Source organism: Oncorhynchus tshawytscha, linkage group LG04, assembly GCF_018296145.1.
Source record: "Oncorhynchus tshawytscha isolate Ot180627B linkage group LG04, Otsh_v2.0, whole genome shotgun sequence".
NCBI classification, from domain to species: Eukaryota; Metazoa; Chordata; class Actinopteri; order Salmoniformes; family Salmonidae; genus Oncorhynchus; species Oncorhynchus tshawytscha.
The window spans coordinates 61,691,445-61,713,544 of record NC_056432.1 but is presented as its reverse complement, the minus strand read 5'-3'; the positions used below and the strand labels follow the sequence as shown (position 1 = coordinate 61,713,544).

Here is a 22,100-nt window from a genome sequence, read left to right as displayed (position 1 = left end):
ATGAAGTTAGATGTTTAATAAAACTGCCATTGATCGTCACGGTAGTGAGACACACTGCTACAACAGTTGGCATGGTGGACAGTTATCACGTCTGGGTAGTCACACGGAGCGAGGCCGCCCCCTGCAGGCTACGAGACACCAGTGCATATTTTCATGTAACGTAACAACACCCTTTCTGCTCCATCAACGACTCTCTAAACACTACGAAAAGAAAAGGAGGCAATTATTAAAATTGTGCAAAATCTTTATTCATTCCTTTCATCATATCTTTCCATCGTCGTCACCATCATGAACACACCACTGACAGAGAGGGACAAGAACAGATAGGGCTCTGAATACAGTCACTCTTAATGGGGGGACAATAGGTATCAGCTGTCAACAGGCCCTACACACCGCAGCCAGAAGGAGCACTGGATACTGAAGGCTGGGTAAGGTGTTTCCCCCAGTCTTTTCATCTCGACAAACAATAATTGACATGTGCAGATAGAGCCATTTCTCTCCCAACAGTACATTTCTCCTTCTCTGGTCCATATTCACATTTACAACGCACTCTTGTTGTTGTTGTTCAACACCAACGCCACTATGCATGTATGTCCGAGTGAAGACATTTTACCATAAGGGACATTTAGTTATTTTGTTCACTTTTACTCCAAATATAAATATTTCAGTGGTTCCGTCTTTCTACACACTAGACAGGTAGACCTTGAGACAGGCTGAGAGAGAGAGAGAGAGAGAGAGAGAAAGAGAGAGAACATACATTTTATCTGGGCTAAGCAAATGTTGAATGAGTGCAATGTCCAGTATAATGTACTATAGTACAGAAAATACGAATAACCCACACATACATACATATAACTGATAAACAGAGTAAATTATACACAGGGTTGCCGTTCCCCAAGGTAAACCATAAATATGTAAGTAAAGCACTTGAACAACATCCAGTGTCCTGTGGGTAGGGACATAGTCATATAATATCTTCATGTATTATATCTCTCAGAGTAGGGAGGGAGAGCGGGCTGTAGGGCATGGATTCACCTGGGGTCACTGCCCTAGTCTCTCACAGTGGGATGGACTGTACTTTATGGAGCAAGTCACAAGTCAGTGCGACAGTGCTATGGGTTTTGCATCATGCTCTCTCAGATTCAGCAGTCTAGAGGGCACCAGTATTCTCTCTGTCATCATTTTGACTCTCCGGTCTAATTTCCCTAAATGAAACATCGGGAGAAGACAAGAAAGCCTTTAGTCTACAGAGGGAGCAGGCTGTGGCTGTGTCTGTCTGTGACTAGTCTCTCCTGACAGACTGGTAACAATAATAACTAGTGATGGATTCTCCTGTGTAACAATCATTTTACTCAACCAGAGGGCTTCAGGTCCCTCTGTCTGTGCTATCTGAAGACAAACTGACCCACTACATGACGAGGCACGGTAGAACACTGCTTTGACCCGGGAGATAATTGCATCTTGGCCCGTCAATTTATGTCATTAGTCAAAGAATAGAAAATAAATGGATCACTGAGAAAATGCCTACAACAACACAATAAAATAACACATTTCTACATGCATGTAGATCCATGATTCAACACCCACAGGGGGGTGTAATAAACTAAACATGACTCCTTCTTCTTCTTCTTCTTCTAGATATCCACAATGAGAACTGATGAATATAGATACACAGTCCAAAGGATTCTCACATTTGCAGCTGATAAAAGAGCGTGGATGAGACTTGACAGTGGCTCAGGAGGAAATGAGAGACCAGGGGCTGAAAGGGAAGTGTGTGTGTGTGTTTGCGTGTGTGTGTGTGTGCGCGCGTGCGTGTGTGTGTGCTCTTGCGCTTCAGCTCAGAGTGTGTGTGGCAAACCAGTCCGGCTAAGGTTTCCTTCATTCATCCCTGTGTTTTCCAGCTCTATCTAGCCCACGGGTGTGGCTCACCGGAGCACAGAGTAGGAACTGTTACACATGCTAGCCAGACACAGGGAGAACGGAAAGCAGAGGAATAAAAAGTGAGGGGAAAAAAGGGACAAGGACTGTAGATATGAGGTGTAAAGATCCTCAACCTCCCTCATCTGGTCTGAGTTTGTGTTTCCCAAATGTCTGTCTGTATTTATGTCTATAGTTCTGTCTGTCGGTCTATCTGCAGTACAGACCTGTTCCTCCAAGGGCCACCGGGGAGCCTCCATTAGCTGGAGTAGATCTGGGTGCCGATCACACGCATTATCTCCTTCTGCACCTTGGGCTCCTGGGTGTTGATGTTGGCATCTCCCACCTGGCCGTCCTCGTACCTGCAACACAGAGGTGACAGTTCACATTGGATAAAACGATGTGACTGTTAGTTCGCTGTCTTGCTGTGCGTCACGTTTTTATCGTTCCTCATCTTGTTACATGGTTGTGGAACGTCTTACGGAAACGCAATAACAACTTTACAGACAACAGACGGAACCAACGTGTCACTCTGATTTCTAGGGGAACGATAAGAGCCAGGACAAGGTTACTCACACGAAGAAGAAGCGCGTGCAGACGTGGTCGGACACAGGACACACCCAAATGTTGCCGTGCTTCTGCAGGTCCTTGGACGTGATCACTGAGACAGGCAGACGGCGTTAACAAAACACACCACCCCACGACCAAGAACAATTGACCCAGCTCGTCTATACATTTCATGTGGTACAGTATTTACCTTCACAAAGGGCAATGCAGTTTAGATTCCGGCTCTGGAGAAACCTTGACTGGATAGGACGGCTCTGTGGAGGCAGTCAACACAGAGCATGATGTCATGCCCGGACACGTATCAACAGGGCAAATGGTTGTAAGTCCTACGTGTCTCTCACCATCAGACACTGCACCTGTGGAACGGTATTCATTCGGTTGTAACGCTGCACCAGCTCATCTTTGGTGGGCATGCGGTGCTGTCCTTTACCCATCCCTGAACACACACACACGGATGGGAACAAACGCAAAGCTGGTCAGAGCTGTACTGGAGCTGAGATACTACCATATGCTGAGCAGGTCAACGGCTGAACATACTTTTGAGTTCTGTTGCTGGAACAACACAGAGGAGGTGAGGATGGCCTAGGGTCAGGGTATTGCTCAACCTCACTTAAAGATGGCTGCTTGCTTACCCAGTTAGACTTGGACGCACACACACACAAAACTAGATGACGTCAGATGAGTGTGTGATATGCAATGCACAGAGCCAGACACATACAGACCAGACCAGCAGCCCCACAGTGGACACACAGGACAATGTAGTGCAGGGACAGCACAGGTAGGTGAACCCAACCCAAAGATGAAGATGGACTGTGCCAGAGACAAGTCAGCTGAACAAAGAGAGCAGACACAACCAACCGTCTGAAGGACGAGGGGTGAGAGAGAGACAGGGAGACAGAGAGAGACAGAGGGAGAGAGAGAGACAGACAGAAAAACAGAGCGAGACAGAGAGAAAGACAGAGACAGAGAGAGAGACAGATAGAAGAGCAGAGCGAGACAGAGAGACAGAGAGAGAGAGAGAGACAGACAGAAAAACAGAGCGAAACAGAGCGAGACAAAGAGAAAGACAGAGACAGAGATAGAGAAACAGACAGAAAAACAGAGCGAAACAGAGCGAGACAGAGAGAAAGACAAGACAGAGATAGAGAAACAGACAGAAAAACAGAGCGAGACAGAGATAGAGACAGACAGAAGAGCAGAGCAGACAGACAGACAGACAGACAGACAGACAGACAGACAGAGACAGACAGACAGACAGACAGACAGACAGACAGACAGACAGACAGACAGACAGACAGACAGACAGACAGACAGACAGACAGACAGACAGACAGACAGACAGACAGACAGACAGAAAAACAGACAGACAGAAAAACAGCAAAGCGAGACAGACAGAGAGACAGACAGAGAGACAGAGAGAGACAGAGAGAGACAGACAGAAAAAACAGCAAAACAGAGCGAGACAGAGAGACAGAGACAGAGAGAAAGACAGAGACAGAGAGAGACAGAGAGAGAGAGAGAGACAGACAGAAAAACAGCAAAACAGAGCGAGACAGAGAGAAAGACAGAGACAGAGAGAGACAGAGAGACAGACAGAAAAACAGAGCATAGCAGATCGAGACAGAGAGACATAGAGACAGAGAGAGACAGAAAGAGAGAGAGACAGACAGACAGACAGACAGACAGACAGACAGACAGACAGACAGACAGACAGACAGACAGACAGACAGACAGACAGACAGACAGACAGACAGACAGACAGACAGAGAGAGAGAGAGACAGACAGACAGACAGACAGACAGACAGAGCGAAACAGAGCGAGACAGAGAGAAAGACAGAGACAGAGAGAGAGAGAGACAGACAGACAGAAAAGCAGAGCAAAGCAGAGCGAGACAGAGAGACAGAGAGACAAAGACAGAGAGACAAAGACAAAGACAGAGAGAGCGAGAGCAGGCCATTGCCTGCAGGACAGAGGGTCATTCCTACCTGAGTATCCAAAGGAAATGCTGGAGATGGGGCTGAGATAGATACCCTTTCCATAGGCTGCACCATGCAGCTTGTGTTGAAAAGAGCAGGGGGAAGAATCACTGAGAGCCCACCAGCAGAGCACACACTCAAGAGACACACACACACACTCAGAGACACACTGCCAGAGGAACATACACTCAGAGACACACCCGCTCATACACACACACACACACGCACACAAGAGACACACACACAGAGAGGTAGAAGTGCAGAGAGAAGGTAGAAGGTAGAACACAGTGGGCTCTATGTTGAACCACGAGGTGAAGTGCAATAGAAAAAGAAACCTACCTAAAGTACAATATATTGACTATTGTAGGACCCCATAGTCTCCTGTTCCACTCCCCACTAAGACCTCATAAGATGTTGAGGTGAGGTAACAAACGTCCATGTAGAAGTCTTGTGTTGAATATTTATGTAAATCATCCATAAGGACGTGGAACTACATCAGAACGGATGGCGACAGAACAAGGGTAGGACGAGGATGAAGACGGATGATGAAGACGGGGAATGTTTGATGGACATCCATGGCAGAGCAGAGGGAGTTTCAGCTCCAGTGGAGAGGTGACACCCACGGAAATACTTTGTGAGAGTGGAGGAAGAAGAATCACTTCTGAGTTTAGGAGACAGAGATGACATGTATCTGAAGGACAGCGTGAGAGAGAGAGAGACAGAGATGACATGTGTATCTGAAGGACAGCGTGAGAGAGAGAGAGACAGAGATGACATGTGTATCTGAAGGACAGCGTGAGAGAGAGAGAGACAGAGATGACATGAGTATCTGAAGGACAGCGTGAGAGAGAGAGAGACAGAGATGACATGATCTGAAGGACAGCGTGAGAGAGAGAGAGACAGAGATGACAGAGTATCTGAAGGACAGCGTGAGAGAGAGAGAGACAGAGATGACATGTGTATCTGAAGGACAGCGTGAGAGAGAGAGAGACAGAGATGACATGTGTATCTGAAGGACAGCGTGAGAGAGAGAGAGAGACAGAGATGACATGTGTATCTGAAGGACAGCGTGAGAGAGAGAGAGACAGAGATGACATGTGTATCTGAAGGACAGCGTGAGAGAGAGAGAGACAGAGATGACATGTATCTGAAGGACAGCGTGAGAGAGAGAGAGAGACAGAGATGACATGTGTATCTGAAGGACAGCGTGAGAGAGAGAGAGACAGAGATGACATGTGTATCTGAAGGACAGCGTGAGAGAGAGAGACAGAGATGACATGTGTATCTGAAGGACAGCGTGAGAGAGAGAGAGACAGAGATGACATGTGTATCTGAAGGACAGCGTGAGAGAGAGAGAGAGAGAGACAGAGACACAATGAGATTTGCTGTGCGAGCTGAAGGCGTGACAGAGTGAACAAACACACGCTCAAGGTGAAGAGGAGGGAGAGAGCGAGGGACGCAGAACAAGGAGATGAAAGACGAGTCTTCAAAGCTCTAACGGCAAAGGTTCTAATACTGTAATATACTCATAATAAACTGCTCACTGACAACAAACACCCTGCTGACTTCTCCCGGTCATACAGCATAATACAACAACAGGAAGGAGCGAGATGCCGTGTTTCAAAGGTGTATACATCATGAACCTAAGAGTCTATAGACATAGAAGTAGATTGTCATGCATGTGGTTTAATGTCTTGTACAGTGTCTTGGACTACCAGGAGGTTCAGCCATATACATATTAAACATCATTAGGTTCAGCATAGAGGTAAATAAGAGAGACAGTATAGGTGATGACCATTACTGACCTTCCTTGGGTCCCTCACCCACTCACCCACTCTGTGGATCCTCATAGCGAAACAGACATGGGGCGGGGCAGCAGTCGTAACCTCTGACCTAGTCTACTCAGTGCTCTTAGTGGTCAACCCAGGCAGCCACGCCTTCAGCCAGGCCGACTGGTAACCCCCAGCACCCCAGCAGACAACACAGCCCCTCCGCCTCTCTATCAGGACAGGAAGAGGCGTGGTGTCCACTGCTGTCAGAGCAGGAAACAGGAAGTGCTCGACATATGCCAGGGGGAAATTACTGGTGGGCCTGGCATTTTAAAGCGTATAATACATTGAGAGAGAAACCTGGCATCCGTTACTGTCAAAATGGATCAGCTGGACAGCCAACCTGCACTGTGTGTGAGGAGGACAGACAGGCGCTGTCCACGGGAGGATGCGTCTTAGTTCAGCCAACTGCTGGATCTACATACCTGCAGTTTGGTATAAGAGGCATTGACTAGTCCATTTCTCAGAACGGAGTGCCAGTTCTCTATATGGGAACCACTAGAGCAGGTGCAGGGAGAGAGAGAGATAAGGAGAGCTGTGAATACTGAACACTTCTTCCTCAAACAGGGCCAGTGCTTTCTAAAGGCTCCAACAATGCTGTGCAGAGATCGTTCAAAACATCATTATTTCCACATTTGCATGCCCACCATTTATGGACAGATTGTTATACTGTACCTCGAGTAAAGCATTCATGCCCGTGAGATATCTACATCTTATTGGCAATGCAATAAGTCTGTTTCCACTGTGTTTTTGGCTGATTGTATGGGATAGTAATTCTATTTTCTCACATTTTCTAAACTTGTCATGTTTGTTGGCTAAAAACAGCAGGATGGCCGAGGACCTACAGCACAAGAACAGCTCAGAAATCTCCTGATATTACATCACCCCTCCTTCTCTTTTCAACAGCAGGATGTTACGTGAATAGAAGTCTCAGTGGGAATACATCAAACTGTACCGTCTCTCATCTCTTATTGTCCTCAAATAAACCCCAAGGGGTGAAACAGGGTAGCCGTGCTGTTATTCTTAGCAGAGACAATGTTCAAGAGGAGTGGTTGTTGAATTGAAATCAGCGAGCTTCCTGAGGGACGGAGACAGTTCTGATTGCTTTGAGATGGTCCCATGCGTGCTTCTGCTTTGTGCCTTTTGTACAGCAGGAGCATGGCTGTCTGTTGCTCACACTGATGTCTCTACATCAGGGACCCAGTACTGCTGGGAAAACAGGGTGTGGTGTCTGTTCACTGTGCTGTCAGCTGGTGGATGCTGTAACTACCAGATATGTGGGACTCTATTATGTGTTGTCTCTGTGTCTATAAGACTGGGCGGCAGGTAGCCTAGAAGTTTCAATCCCGGATCTGACAGGGAAAAGAAAATCGGTCTGGAAGTGAGCTGGCAACCGGAGGATGCTGGTCTCTAATCCCAAATGCCGTTGCCTGACATTGTGCCCTTGAGCAAGGCACTTAACCCCCCACAACAACTGCTCCACTAGCACCCAGTGTGGCAGCCCCCTGCTCCAACCTGGATGTGTCTTTGGGAGGGGATGGAATTCATTTCGGTTGGACTTTGTGCACAATTGACGAATCAAGTAATCTCAAACTTAATAAAACATAGTACCTATTCTGTATGTGGGAGTCTATGGTTAAGGGGAGGTTGGTGCTGCCATATACTGTGTATGGGACCACTACAGGGGAGTGGCACCCTTAGGGGAGAGATATGGGACTCACTGGAAGGCAAAGGTGCTGCCGTAGAGCTTCTTGGCCGTGCGAAAGCGTGCCTCCTTGGCAGGCGGGCTGCTGAGTAATAGGAACTGGTGAGATGTGTGCATGAACTTCAGTTGCTATAGGACAGAGAGAGAGAGAGACGGAGGGAAGGAGAGAGAGAATAGAGAATAATGTAGTGGAGAACACACGGCAACAGTTACGAGGCAGAGCAGACACCAGAGATCTGTGATATTCATACCCTGCTCAGAGGCAGCTTGACGATATGGGATCTGTTACTGGATATGATCCTAGAGAGGGAGAGAGAGGACGAGATAGGATGGGGAGAAGAAAAACAGGTTAGTGAGAAAGGCAGAACAGGGTTGGAGGTTTAGATTGCAGGAGGTGTAAGCAGAGACCTTCTACTTACCACTGCAGTAGAGGGTGAGCCAGGGGGTCCAGTTTGTCCATCTGTTTCTTAATCTCCAGATATGAGCCCTGGAAAAGACAGCTTTCATTATTTCACACCCCACTATCCTTTCATCACTAGACTACCAGATCTAAATATGACAAGGAGACGATTCAATGCAACAACACATATATAGTCTCTTTTCACAGCCCAAGTCCAGCACAGGACTGCCCTTCCTTCATCCCAGCCTCCCCCAGCCTCAGTACCTGGGTCATCTCGCGGATGGACATGACACTGTCCAGTGCTTTTTGCAATCTCTCATAGTTCTTCTTCTGTGACCAGGGAGCAAGATGGAGCCACGGAGACAGGCGTCAGAAGGACAGGGAGAGAGAAAAACATTGGATTAATACCCACAACCCATTCAATGAGCCCAAAGTAATGTTTCAGAATGTTATCACATATTAGGATAACCAGACATCCTGTAACGTGGTGTGTAACCACAGCAACAGTAGTAACCTTTGGGTTGAAGGCCAGAGTCTTGGGGTCGTTGGGGTCGACCACAGACGGGTAGGGTTCAAAGATGATGCTTTTACGAGGAGACTCCAGAGCAGCCCGACACATAGCCACCAGCAGATCCACCACCTAGGGATCAACATGAAAGCCCATCAGTTATCACCACATAGACAGGGACAGACAGACAAGACAGGGGGATAGAGAAAGTGTGTGTGTTGTTAGTCAGGCAGTCACCTCTGCTCCAGTGGCCACTTCCTCTGCTGCTCCTGACATCACCCCCAGAGTGTAGAAGGAGAACACACATAGCTCTCTAGTGCACACAGCCGGCTGCGCACACACACACACACACACACACACACACACACAGGGCAAGTGGCACACACACGCACATGAACAAACATCAATCTGAGTGAAACAGAGAAACTTGCTCATAGCTGAATTGAAACGTTTACATTTTAATGTTCACTTCACACTGTATGTCTTTTTTAATGTGGTCTACCTTCAACATGGATCCGTTCTGAAAGACGTGCTGCTCGTCACAGACCACACAGTACTCATTGAGAGTGGGGATCCTCTGCTCCGAGTATTTCATTATCTGTCAGGAGACAAAACATGGTATTCCTGCTAATCACTCCATCATCTCCTCCAGCCCCATATATCACTCTTCTATCATGAGATCATCAGCTGACTGGGCCTCTTATCAACGTTTTAGTCTGTCACTTTACCCAGGTTTGAAACAAACCCATTATACACACGCACATGAATCTAAATCATTTGATAGGTAAAACATTTCCTCATTTCAACTTTCATGAATCAATTAAACAGAGGTGGATACCTTCTTTAAGCACACACTATGTCCTCTAACTCTTGGAAGGGTCATTTGATCCTTGATCATTTGACCCGTGATCAGTGTTTGTGCTTTGGAGTTGTTTTGGAAGGACGTTCAGAGTGAACTAAAAGCCCTAGCTTTGCCCTTGAGGTCTTATCTACCTGTACTAAGAAGCCATACTCCAAGGTAGGGATGTTCTTGCAGTGGCCACCCGCCTGGGATGAGAAAAACAATTCAATCAGCTGCCTCGTGGTAATCTGCGCTGGGGCCCTGGCCGCCGGGACAGCCACAGTCTGATGGGTACAGTGAAGACAAAGCATTATGGGACACGGCGCCAGCCATGTCAGGTATGGGTAGGGAGAGGCTCAGGAAGGAAGGTAAGGTACAATACTGTAGGTGTGTTGGTTGGGGGAGGAGAACAGTCAAGGTTCTCAGGTAGTTCAAAGCGAGAAAACAATTAGATAGTGTGGATAGTAGAATGAGGAAATAGTTGCTTGTTACGAGTATTGCTCTGAATTCATGCACTTTCTGATATGGATGATGTATTGTGTTTGACTGTTCTAGCTAGCTGTAAGGTCACAGTGATTTTTTGAATGCAATAGAATACACATCAAAACACACACATGTGAAATTTCATTAGGTGCAATAACTGGGCTCTGAGCAATATTTAGACATGTGTTTATGTGTTTCACAGCTCAAATATCATCAGGTCCAACAGCAATATGTGGAATGACGTTTATGTGTATTGTCTTGACCTCTGTTTTGAAACGTGACTGCATGTCTTGACTGCTGTTTTGAACATGTCTGATGTATGTATGTTGACCTTTTGCATATAATGTTGTCATGTTTATGTGTTCACCAGCCAAGGGGCTGCAGATGTAAATGAGCTGTTAGCTAAATCTGGTGCAATGCATCTCTTCTCACTTCTGATATGTTTTTGTTCTCCAAATAAACTTAACAAATAAAAATAAATAAATATTGTGTTGTCTGTGCTGATGTGTATAGGGGTAGTCAGGAGAGGGGTGTGTGATGGTGGTGGTGAGGCGAGGTGGCCTCCGACCTGGCTGTTGGGGGGGTAGCTGAACAGCTCCCCCTTGGGGTTCTTCATGGTGCAGGAGATGGAGCGATTCATGAGCCGGGTCACCCTCAGCTCTGGAACACTCAGCTTCCCCTTCAGAACCGTGTCCTGGATCAGAGGGAAGCTGGGGGACCTGGGAACACACAGACACACAACCCAGAGACCATTAATGGATAGACCTGGAAGTATACAGCACATACACATACAGACATTCAGACTCCTACGCAAGAAAATTATACGAACACAAAAGTTCAGAGCAACCAATTAGTGAGTATGTTTACATGCAAATAATTCGATATTAAGCTGATTATGGCAATACTCTGAGTTTGGCACTAGTCATGTAAACACCTTACTCTGATTATCTTAATCTGCGTAAGATCAAGCAAAGTAAAAGCAGAACCTGGTTAAAACACCTCCATTATCTAACAATCTAGGACATGTAAACACCTTTATTAGAGTTCCTGTGTTGTTATTGATCTGCGTGTGCTATCACCATCAATCAGAGCCTCCCTCGAGCGAAGTGAGTTCGGGAAAATGTCTTTAAAATACTTTACACATACAAATGTTATACGTCCAAACTCAAATAGGCTTCCCAAAAATAACGTGGTCGCTGTGATACAATGGTTATTTTGATTGGCAATTTTCTACATTTTTCCATCAGGAAGCCGGATTATTCTCTGTCCATGTGTAGCAGATTGTAAGCGAAATCGTTCTTCTTGCAAACCATGTAAACGTTTTAATCTAAATATTATATTAATCAAGAGTTTTCACAATAATTGTAATGTTGAATGGATGTAAAAATGTACCCAGTGACTACTGAGATGACAGTGATGATGAAATCTGACATAGCCGGGATAGTACTAGAAGCTATATAGTATTCGGGATAGTACTAGAAGCTATATAGTATTCGGGATAGTACTAGAAGCTATAATAGTATCCGGGATAGTACTAGAAGCTATAATAGTATCCGGGATAGTACTAGAAGCTATATAGTATTCGGGATAGTACTAGAAGCTATAATAGTATCCGGGATAGTACTAGAAGCTATAATAGTATCCGGGATAGTACTAGAAGCTATAATAGTATCCGGGATAGTACTAGAAGCTATAATAGTATCCGGGATAGTACTAGAAGCTATAATAGTATCCGGGATAGTACTAGAAGCTATATAGTATCCGGGATAGTACTAGAAGCTATAATAGTATCCGGGATAGTACTAGAAGCTATATAGTATTCGGGATAGTACTAGAAGCTATAATAGTATCCGGGATAGTACTAGAAGCTATAATAGTATCCGGGATAGTACTAGAAGCTATATAGTATTCGGGATAGTACTAGAAGCTATAATAGTATCCGGGATAGTACTAGAAGCTATATAGTATTCGGGATAGTACTAGAAGCTATAATAGTATCCGGGATAGTACTAGAAGCTATAATAGTATCCGGGATAGTACTAGAAGCTATAATAGTATCCGGGATAGTACTAGAAGCTATAATAGTATCCGGGATAGTACTAGAAGCTATAATAGTATCCGGGATAGTACTAGAAGCTATAATAGTATCCGGGATAGTACTAGAAGCTATATAGTATTCGGGATAGTACTAGAAGCTATAATAGTATCCGGGATAGTACTAGAAGCTATATAGTATTCGGGATAGTACTAGAAGCTATAATAGTATCCGGGATAGTACTAGAAGCTATAATAGTATCCGGGATAGTACTAGAAGCTATAATAGTATCCGGGATAGTACTAGAAGCTATAATAGTATCCGGATAGTACTAGAAAATATAATAGTATCCGGGATAGTACTAGAAGCTATAATAGTATCCGGGATAGTACTAGAAGCTATAATAGTATTCGGGATAGTACTAGAAGCTATAATAGTATCCGGGATAGTACTAGAAGCTATATAGTATTCGGGATAGTACTAGAAGCTATAATAGTATCCGGGATAGTACTAGAAGCTATATAGTATTCGGGATAGTACTAGAAGCTATAATAGTATCCGGGATAGTACTAGAAGCTATAATAGTATCCGGGATAGTACTAGAAGCTATATAGTATTCGGGATAGTACTAGAAGCTATAATAGTATCCGAGATAGTACTAGAAGCTATATAGTATTCGGGATAGTACTAGAAGCTATAATAGTATCGGGATAGGATAGTACTAGAAGCTATAATAGTATTCGGGATAGTACTAGAAGCTATAATAGTATCCGGGATAGTACTAGAAGCTATAATAGTATCCGGGATAGTACTAGAAGCTATAATAGTATAATAGAAGCTATAATAGTATCCGGGATAGTACTAGAAGCTATATAGTATTCGGGATAGTATTAGAAGCTATAATAGTATCCGGGATAGTACTAGAAGCTAATAGTATCCGGGATAGTACTAGAAGCTATAATAGTATAGAAGCATATAGTATCCGGGATAGTACTAGAAGCTATAATAGTATCCGGGATAGTACTAGAAGCTATAATAGTATCCGGGATAGTACTAGAAGCTATAATAGTATCCGGGATAGTATTAGAAGCTATAATAGTATCCGGGATAGTACTAGAAGCTATAATAGTATCCGGGATAGTATTAGAAGCTATAATAGTATCCGGGATAGTACTAGAAGCTATAATAGTATCCGGGATAGTACTAGAAGCTATATAGTATTCGGGATAGTACTAGAAGCTATAATAGTATCCGGGATAGTACTAGAAGAAGGTGGATATACTAGAAGCTATAATAGTACCCGGGATAGTACTAGAAGCTATAATAGTATCCGGGATAGTACTAGAAGCTATAATAGTATCCGGGATAGTACTAGAAGCTATAATAGTATCCAGGGATAGTACTAGAAGCTATACTGATAGTTCTGAGGATAGTACTAGAAGCTATAATAGTATCCAGGATAGTACTAGAAGCTATTAATAGCTATAATATAGTTGGATAGTACTAGAAGCTATAATAGTATCCGGGATAGTACTAGAAGCTGTATATAGTATTCGGGATAGTACTAGAAGCTATAATAGTATCCGGGATAGTACTAGAAGCTATATAGTATTCCGGGATAGTACTAGAAGCTATAATAGTATCCGGGATAGTACTAGAAGCTATAATAGTATCCGGGATATAGTACTAGAAGATAGTACTAGAAGCTCCAAATATAGTATCCGGGATAGTACTAGAAGCTATAATAGTATCCGGATAGTACTAGCTATAAAGTATCGGGATAGTACTAGAAGCTATAATAGTATCCGGGATAGTACTAGAAGCTATAATAGTATCCGGGATAGTACTAGAAGCTATATAGTATTCGGGATAGTACTAGAAGCTATAATAGTATCCGGGATAGTACTAGAAGCTATATAGTATTCGGGATAGTACTAGAAGCTATAATAGTATCCGGGATAGTACTAGAAGCTATAATAGTATCCGGGATAGTACTAGAAAATATAATAGTAGATAGTACTAGAAGCTATAATAGTATCCGGGATAGTACTAGAAGCTATAATAGTATTGGGATAGTACTAGAAGCTATAATAGTATCCGGGATAGTACTAGAAGCTATATAGTATTCGGGATAGTACTAGAAGCTATAATAGTATCCAGGATAGTACTAGAAGCTATATAGTATTCGGGATAGTACTAGAAGCTATAATAGTATCCAGGGATAGTACTAGAAGCTATAATAGTAGCTAATAGTATCCGGGATAGTATTAGAAGCTATAATAGTATCCGGGATAGTATTAGAAGCTTTAATAGTATCCGGGATAGTATTAGAAGCTATAATAGTATCCGGGATAGTACTAGAAGCTATAATAGTATCCGGGATAGTACTAGAAGCTGTAATAGGAGCCATACTTGGGGATGGGAGAGAAGATGCTGAGTCCTGCGCGGAACTTCTTGATGGTTCCCCCGGCCTTGAACCAGCTGTGTCTCTTCTCCTGCTGGGCCTTCAGGAACTCATTACTGAGGTGCTTCCACTGCTGGGACGTGAACGTACTCAGGATCCTATAGGGCAGACAGCACAATCAGTCAAAATAAATTAGCAATTAGCAGATGTAATTGACTCTACTGTACATTTAAGTCCATAATATACATTAAATGACCAAAAGTAGGTGGACACCTACTCGTTGAACATCTCATTCCAAAATCATGTGCATTAATATGGAGTTGGTGTGCTGGCCAGTCAAGTTCTTCCACACAGATCTAGACCATTTCTGTATTGACCTCGCTTTGTGCCCTTGGGCATTGCCATGCTGAAACAGGAAAGGGCCTTCCCCAAACTGTTGCCACAAAGTTGGAAGCACAGAATTGTCTAGAATGTCATTGGATGTTAAGATTTCCCTGCACTGGAACTATGGGGCCTAGTCCGAACCATGAAAAACAGCCACAGACCATTATTCCTCCTCCACCAAACTTTACAGTTGGCACTGTGCATTCAGGCAGGTAGCGTTCTCCAGGCCTCCGCCAAACAAAGATTTGTCCGTCGGACTGCCTGATGGTGAAGCGTGATTCATTACTCCAGAGAAGGCGTTTCTACTGCTCCAGAGTCCAATGGCGGCGAGCTTTACACCACTCCAGCTGACGCTTGGCATTGGGCATGATGATCTTAGGCTTGTGCACTCGACCGTTGGAGGTCCTGTTCTGTGAGCTCGTGTGGCCTACCAGTTCGCGGCTGAGCGGTTGTTGCTCACAGACGTTTCCACTGCACAATAACAGCACTTACAGTTGACCGGGGCAGCACTAGCAAGGCAAAAATTGGACGAACTGACTTGTTGGAAAAGTGGCATCCTATGAAGGTGCCACATTGAATGTCCCAGAGCACCTCAGTAAGGCCATTCTACTGCCAATGTTTGTCTATGGAGATTGCATGGCTGCGTGGTTGATTTTATACACCTGTCAGCAATGGGTGTGGCTGAAGGGGTGTCCACATACTTTTGCATATTAAGTGTAAGTTGTACAGGTGTCATTGAAAATGGTGGAAATCTTGTGAAATTAGCATAGGACCCATGGATAGCCTCTCTGAACCAGAATGTGAGGAATCGTGCTGAGTGGCATATGACTCGAGTAGGACTCACTTCTTGAGCTGCAGGCCCAGGCTGAAGCCCTCTTTATTGGAGGGCTGGAACACCTCCACTGACGGTTCTGAGAATAGATGACTCATTATTTCACAACCCATAGGAGTGACGAGCTCAGCTCTGATTAAACACACACAGGCACACATACAGTTGAAGTTGGAAGTTTACATACACCTTAGCCAAATACATTTAAACTCAGTTTTTCACAATTCCTGACACTTAATCCTGGTAACAATTCCCTGTTTTAGGTCAGTTAGGATCACCACTTTATTTTAAGAATGTGAAATATCTGAATGACTTGTTTCAGCTTTTATTTCTTTCATCACATTCCCAGTGGGTCAGAAGTTGACATACACTCAATTAGTATTTTGTAGCATTGCCTTTAAATTGTTTAACTTGGGTCAAACGCATCAGGTAGCCTTCCACAAGCTTCCCACAATAAATTGGGGGAATTTTAACCCATTCCTCCTGACAGAGCTGGTGAAACTGAGTCGGGTTTGTAGGCCTCCTTGCTCGCACAAGCTTTTTCAGTTCTGCCCACAAATGTTCTATTGGATTGAGGTCAGGGCTTTGTGATGGCCACTCCAATACCTTGATTTTCTTGTCATTAAGCCATTTTGCCACAACTTTGGAAGTATGCTTGGGGTCATTGTCCATTTGGAAGACCCATTTGTGACCAAGCTTTAACTTCCTGACTGATGTCAAGATGTTGCTTCAATATATCCACATCATTTTGCTCCCTCATGATGTCATCTACATTGTAAAGTGCACCAGTCCCTTGTCATGGAAAATTGCAAGATTATGTTATAATGCTTGAATGGCTTTACAATGGTTATTTTATAATGGTTTTGTTAACTATTGTGTGTGTGTTCTACTGAGGATGGGCCTCTATGAGATAACATTGACAAAAGAGATTTACGATGTCTTTGGGTGATAAAACCTAAAGAGCATTCCAGAGAACATGAGCGAATGGTTCTGTTCTATGCCGCACCAGGGAGAGACGGCTTCTGTTTGGAGTCAGGGGGCCAGACACTGGTCTATACAATGAGAGCTGTTGACACAGCAGTAACTGTCTGCTATGTTCTATAGATATCTTTCATACAAATCTTAATCTCAAATCTTTTGTGAACTGTTCCTAAAATCTGTGGTTCGTCATGTAAGTTGAGAGGGGTGTATCTTGGCTATAAAAGATCTTTGTACTTTTCTGTTGGTACTTTTCAAATGGTACATTAGAGATAGCGCATCATTGAAAGTCAAAAAGGCTATTGCAAAGCTCTTATTATTAAAGATGTAGATGTAATTATAACTCTGACTGGTGTGTGAAGTTTGTAACTCTCCTTATTTGGTAAAACAGAAAAAAGCCACCACATCCTCCTGCAGCAAAGCACCCCCACAACAGGATGCTGCCACCCCCGTGCTTCACAGTTGGGATGGTGTTCTTCGGCTTGCAAGCCTCCCCTTTCTCCTCCAAACATAACAATGGTCATTATGGCCAAACAGTTCTATTTTTGTTTCATCAGACCAGAGGACATTTCTCCAAAAAGTACGATCTTTGTCCCCACGTGCAGCTGCAAACTGTAGTCTGGCTTTTTATATGGCGGTTTTTGGGGCAGTGGCTTCCTCCTTGCTGAGCAGCCTTTCAGGTTATGTCGATATAGGATTCATTTTACTGTGGATATAGATACTTTTGTACCTGTTTCCTCCATCATCTTCACAAGGTCCTTTGCTGTTGTTCTGGGATTGATTTGCACTTTTCGCACCAAAGTACGTTCATCTCTAGGAGACAGAACCCGTCTCCTTCTTGAGTGGTATGACGGCTGCGTGGTCCCATGGTGTTTATACTTGCGTACTATTGTTTGTACAGATGAATGTGGTACCTTCAGGCGTTTGGAAATTGCTCCCAAGGATGAACCAGACTTGTGGAGGTCTACAATATGTTTTCTGAGGTCTTGGCTCATTTCTTTTGATTTTCCCATGATGTCAAGCAAAGAGGCACTGAGTTTGAAGGTAGGCCTTGAAATACATACACAGGTACACCTCCAATTGACTCAAATTATGTCAATTAGCCTATCAGAAGTTTCTAAAGCCATGACATCATTTTCTGGAATTTTCCAAGCTGTTTAAAGGCACAGTCAACTTAGTGTATGTAAACTTCTGACCCACTGGAATTGTGATACAGTGAATTATAAGTGAACTAATCTGTCTGTAAACAATTGTTGGAAAAAATGTCTTGTGTCATGCACAAAGTAGATGTCCTAACCGACTTGCCAATGCTATAATTTGTTAACAAGACATTTGTGGAGTGGTTGAAAAACGAGTTTTAATGACTCCAACCTAAGTGTATGTAAACTTCCGACTTCAACTGTGCACAGGCAGGCGAACGCATGCACACACACACACACACACGCACAGCCACTGGGGCTCTTCTCACCCGGTCCATCTAGGTACTGGGAGAGAGAGAACCGTAGTCTCAGAATGATGGGCTCTGTTCGGATGACCTTCCAGGCAGTTGCCACCTCCTCCTGGAACAAACACACACACATATGATATACACATACACTTTCTACTATGCTGAATTGTAATACTGGAATGCCCAAAGATAATAAAAATGAAAACTCACATCCAAGAAACTGATATTAATCTGAAGGTCAATGTCCACATCATCAATGGTTCCATACTCTCTGAAAGAAGAAGAATAGCAAACATTCAGATGTAATAATCACATAAACTGAAAAGATTTTCCGCACCAAGAAACTTGACATCTCAGTGGGTCAGATGTTCTCTGGAGCAACGTATTTACTGATAATGACAATAACAGTTAGTGGTCTTGGTTTCCAGACTTGGCTGTGGCGACTGTGTGTGTACTGTAGTACCTGACAGAGACAGCACTGTCGGTATAGATGTCCTTCACTGCCTCGATGTCTGCATCCAGTTGAGGGTGTCGGTACAGGTCAGCAGCACAGCTCCCCTACAGGCCGGGAGGGGCACAGGTCAGACCACTGAATTATCCCCGGAGATGCTGCTGTAGCATCCATGTACAGTAATATGAGCTAGCATTGATACTCATGTATACAATGACTGTAGTATTAGAAAAGGTACAGGGGCAGTTTCCTGTTCTGCTGCCTCACAGGACTGTATCGGCGTGTCTCTATCTCTAGTTCCGTCTTCTATCTGTCTCGTTCTCACACACATATATTAGTGCCTACAAACAGGCTCTCATCTCTCGGTAGATGGTCTGAATCCACTGGAGAGTAGGCTTTTAAAACCGGACTGAATTTACAGTACTTCCAACTCAATCCTTTAGAGATAACTTTTTGTAAAAAGCCGATTGAAAGATTAAGACATTGTGTATGTCACAGGATTTGAGGTAATAAGATTGCAGTTACTGAAGACCCCTAGGGGAGTTCTGTAGACCCCATGTGTTGATTCTGTTTGTATTGGACCAAAGAGCCTAGTGGGCAAAACTGGTTGAAATTAAGTTATTAAGACATCATTTCAACCAGTTTTGTCCGGTTTGCCCTCTGGGAGGGATAGGTGGCCTGGGAGGATGTCATGACAGCCTGGGTACCTGGATCCCATAGAGGAACTGCTCCGACTCATTCTCCCCATCTGATTCCTCATCAGTCCAGGACTGGCCTTTGATGTCCTGCAGGCATACAGACAGATGTGAAACGCCATTCTAGGTATTATCGCTCCGTCTCCCATCCTTTCTCTCTCTCTGCCCATTTAGCTGCCAGTTCTTCAAAGACTTCAAAATAAAGCTTTTGATGTCACGTCAAAGGGATGGACGGAGATCCATTTGGATAAACAAAGTACAACTAGACATGAAATAAGCCACAGATATTCAATACATGATTTGTAAAACATGTATGACGATTCACTGTTATGTTATTGTTTGGCTTAGTAGTTATCAACAGCAAGGCATCACGCCTTATATATCTATTAGAGATCTACACACATCAGACATTCTGAATGTATCTATTATGATAACTGCAGCCTGATGATATGGTTATGGTGTTATACGAGTTGTCGCACCATTGGGTCTGTTGTTCATAGGGGTTTCTCAGACAGGGTTAGGCTTCTCCCATCCATAACAGCTGAGCTCCATGTAGGTGGAGGGACTGAGGTTGAAGTCTGGCCTGGTCACTCGGACTTCCTCTCAAACCGTGGTACCTAACCATTTGGCATGAGAGACAGGAGGAACACGAACAATAATCTTACAGTATGTCTCTTATTTCAGCATTTTCACAAAGCATCTACCTTAAATAAACACAGTCTACTAAACAGTGATGCAATGACGTTTTCCGCATTGCCACTTCCTAATGGTGGTCTCCTTTTCCCTTTTTCTTTCAATCATCTGCAATCCACCGTGCCATGTATCCTAGCAACAGCCACTTCTGCCGTCTGTCACCCTCCCATTACTCACAGTGAAGACGGAGAGTGTGTGGGAGAGAGAGGCTTTACGTGTTTGTGCTTTGTGCACAATTTTATGTTTAGGTCATCTGAATATCCAACAGAATCTTCATCTAACCTTTTCAATCTGTGTACAAAAGATAAGGAAAGGGTAGTCCATTTGATAATAATCACGGCAGGGTAGCCTAGTGGTTAGAGCGTTGGACTAGTAACCGGAAGGTTGCAAGTTCAAATCCCTGAGCTGACAAGGTACAAATCTGTTGTTCTGCCCCTGAACAGGCAGTTAACCCACTGTTCCTAGGCTGTCATTGAAAATAAGAATTTGTTCTTAACTGACTTGCCTAGTAAAATAAAATAAAAATAAACTTCATTGTATTACCTGCACTGTCAAGTTTAGGTCTTTGTTTGGAATAATCATTGAAATTGTGCAAAATATTTATCTGGCTGAATTAGGAGTTAAAGCCAGGGATGGATATATTTCTCTCAGGGCATTTTTTAAAAACATTTTCTCAACATCCTAAAATTGTGATATTTCAATAGAGGTATCATCATCAGTCATTAAGCTCTCAGACCTCACAATGACCTCAGAGGATGAGATCACTGTGCTAGATGGCACCAGGTGTGTACTTTTATAAACGGAATCTATGATATATCCCTAACAGCTCCTAACAAAAGCATAATAGCGTTCCAGATTATACCGTACTTCCCTGCACATATTCCAGCTGCCATATCTTTACATTCAGATGTAAACACATCAGACATTGTGTCCCCTAAGCTAAACACAACATGCACTGAAGGCAATACCTCTTCAACATTGGACAAAGTCACAACTTAGATGGCAAAAGATCTAGAGTGACACATCCAACACAAAAATAATATTATATCAGTTAAACTGCATAATGGTAATGGACTCCTGTCAGCTGTACGATGCTCATAGTTGATAAACACACACTCACGCTAATAAACACACACTCACAACACATACACAGGCTGTGGCTGTTAGCGTCAACAACAAATCCAAAGATGCCTCCTCTACCAGATACGTATGAGTCCATAAAAATGAAGAAACACTGTCTCTCTTTTCCTCTTCCTCTCTCTGTCTCTCTCCTTTCTTCTTCTGTGCTTACTCAGTTCAGCGACCTCATCTCTCCCCAAAACTGAGCCATTTTGTTTCACCAGAAGCTGCCTCTAGCGAGACCCCATTCAATTTCAACTATAATGTGTTATCATGCGTTATTTTGCTATTAATGGTTTTCCACATTTCCTCGATGTTCAGCAATCCTCTTTTGTAACCCCCCCCCCTCCCATATTCCCCGCCTGCATTGCCATGTCCCCGAACCCCCATCCCCACCCCCTCGCCTCTCTCTGTCGTCTCACATACCGAAAGAGATGCAAACTGACCCCCTCCCCTCATTCCTTCAATGAGAATTAAACACACGCAGAGGCATGCAGCTTTTACCCATCCCCCACCTCTCTTCTGTCCGACACGCTTACCTATACAGGAGCTGGAGATGGATGGATGGAGATGGAGGATGCTGTCCTTGGTCCTGATCCTTTCCCTCTTAAAGGGAACACCTGCTTTTATATCCCTGCTATGTCCCCCCTGAATGAAAAAATTAAATAAAATGACTTAAAAACAGCAGTGAGAATTGTAAATGCCAAAATGGCTGCCTCCCTCTCTCTCCCTGTCGGTATCAGCCTCTCTGCTTCCCGGTGGCTGCTCTATGTCTGTGTTTATCTATTGCAGATCTCTGCTCGTACTGCCTTCTTAGTTTTTGCCTGACAACACTGAG

General features: G+C 43.9%; 1 protein-coding gene across 5 annotated transcripts; it reads right to left on the bottom strand.

Moving 5' to 3' along the window:
- Positions 1 to 226: 226 nt before the first annotated feature.
- Positions 227 to 22,084, bottom strand: LOC112235747 (protein mono-ADP-ribosyltransferase PARP6). Of its 5 annotated transcripts, XM_042320985.1 has the most exons (24): positions 21,802 to 22,083; positions 19,930 to 20,067; positions 19,463 to 19,540; positions 18,768 to 18,862; positions 18,515 to 18,575; positions 18,326 to 18,416; positions 15,895 to 15,961; positions 14,675 to 14,824; positions 10,796 to 10,946; positions 9,897 to 10,028; positions 9,406 to 9,501; positions 9,141 to 9,233; positions 8,910 to 9,035; positions 8,660 to 8,725; positions 8,415 to 8,482; positions 8,247 to 8,295; positions 8,012 to 8,124; positions 6,716 to 6,788; positions 4,471 to 4,540; positions 2,826 to 2,920; positions 2,675 to 2,738; positions 2,494 to 2,578; positions 2,145 to 2,279; positions 227 to 1,205 (listed from the first exon to the last, which is right to left on the bottom strand). In XM_042320985.1, the coding sequence occupies exons 2-23, from the start codon at positions 19,930 to 19,932 to the stop codon at positions 2,177 to 2,179; spliced, it is 1,929 nt and encodes a 642-aa protein (XP_042176919.1). In that variant the 5' UTR covers positions 19,933 to 20,067; positions 21,802 to 22,083; the 3' UTR covers positions 227 to 1,205; positions 2,145 to 2,176. The 5 variants fall into 5 exon arrangements, 4 of the variants coding, with proteins under 4 accessions (XP_042176919.1, XP_042176920.1, XP_024260037.2 ...); XM_042320986.1 differs by having other exon boundaries at positions 227 to 2,279; positions 8,660 to 8,722; positions 21,802 to 22,084; XM_024404269.2 differs by having other exon boundaries at positions 227 to 2,279; positions 9,897 to 9,950; positions 21,802 to 22,084.
- Positions 22,085 to 22,100: the final 16 nt, after the last annotated feature.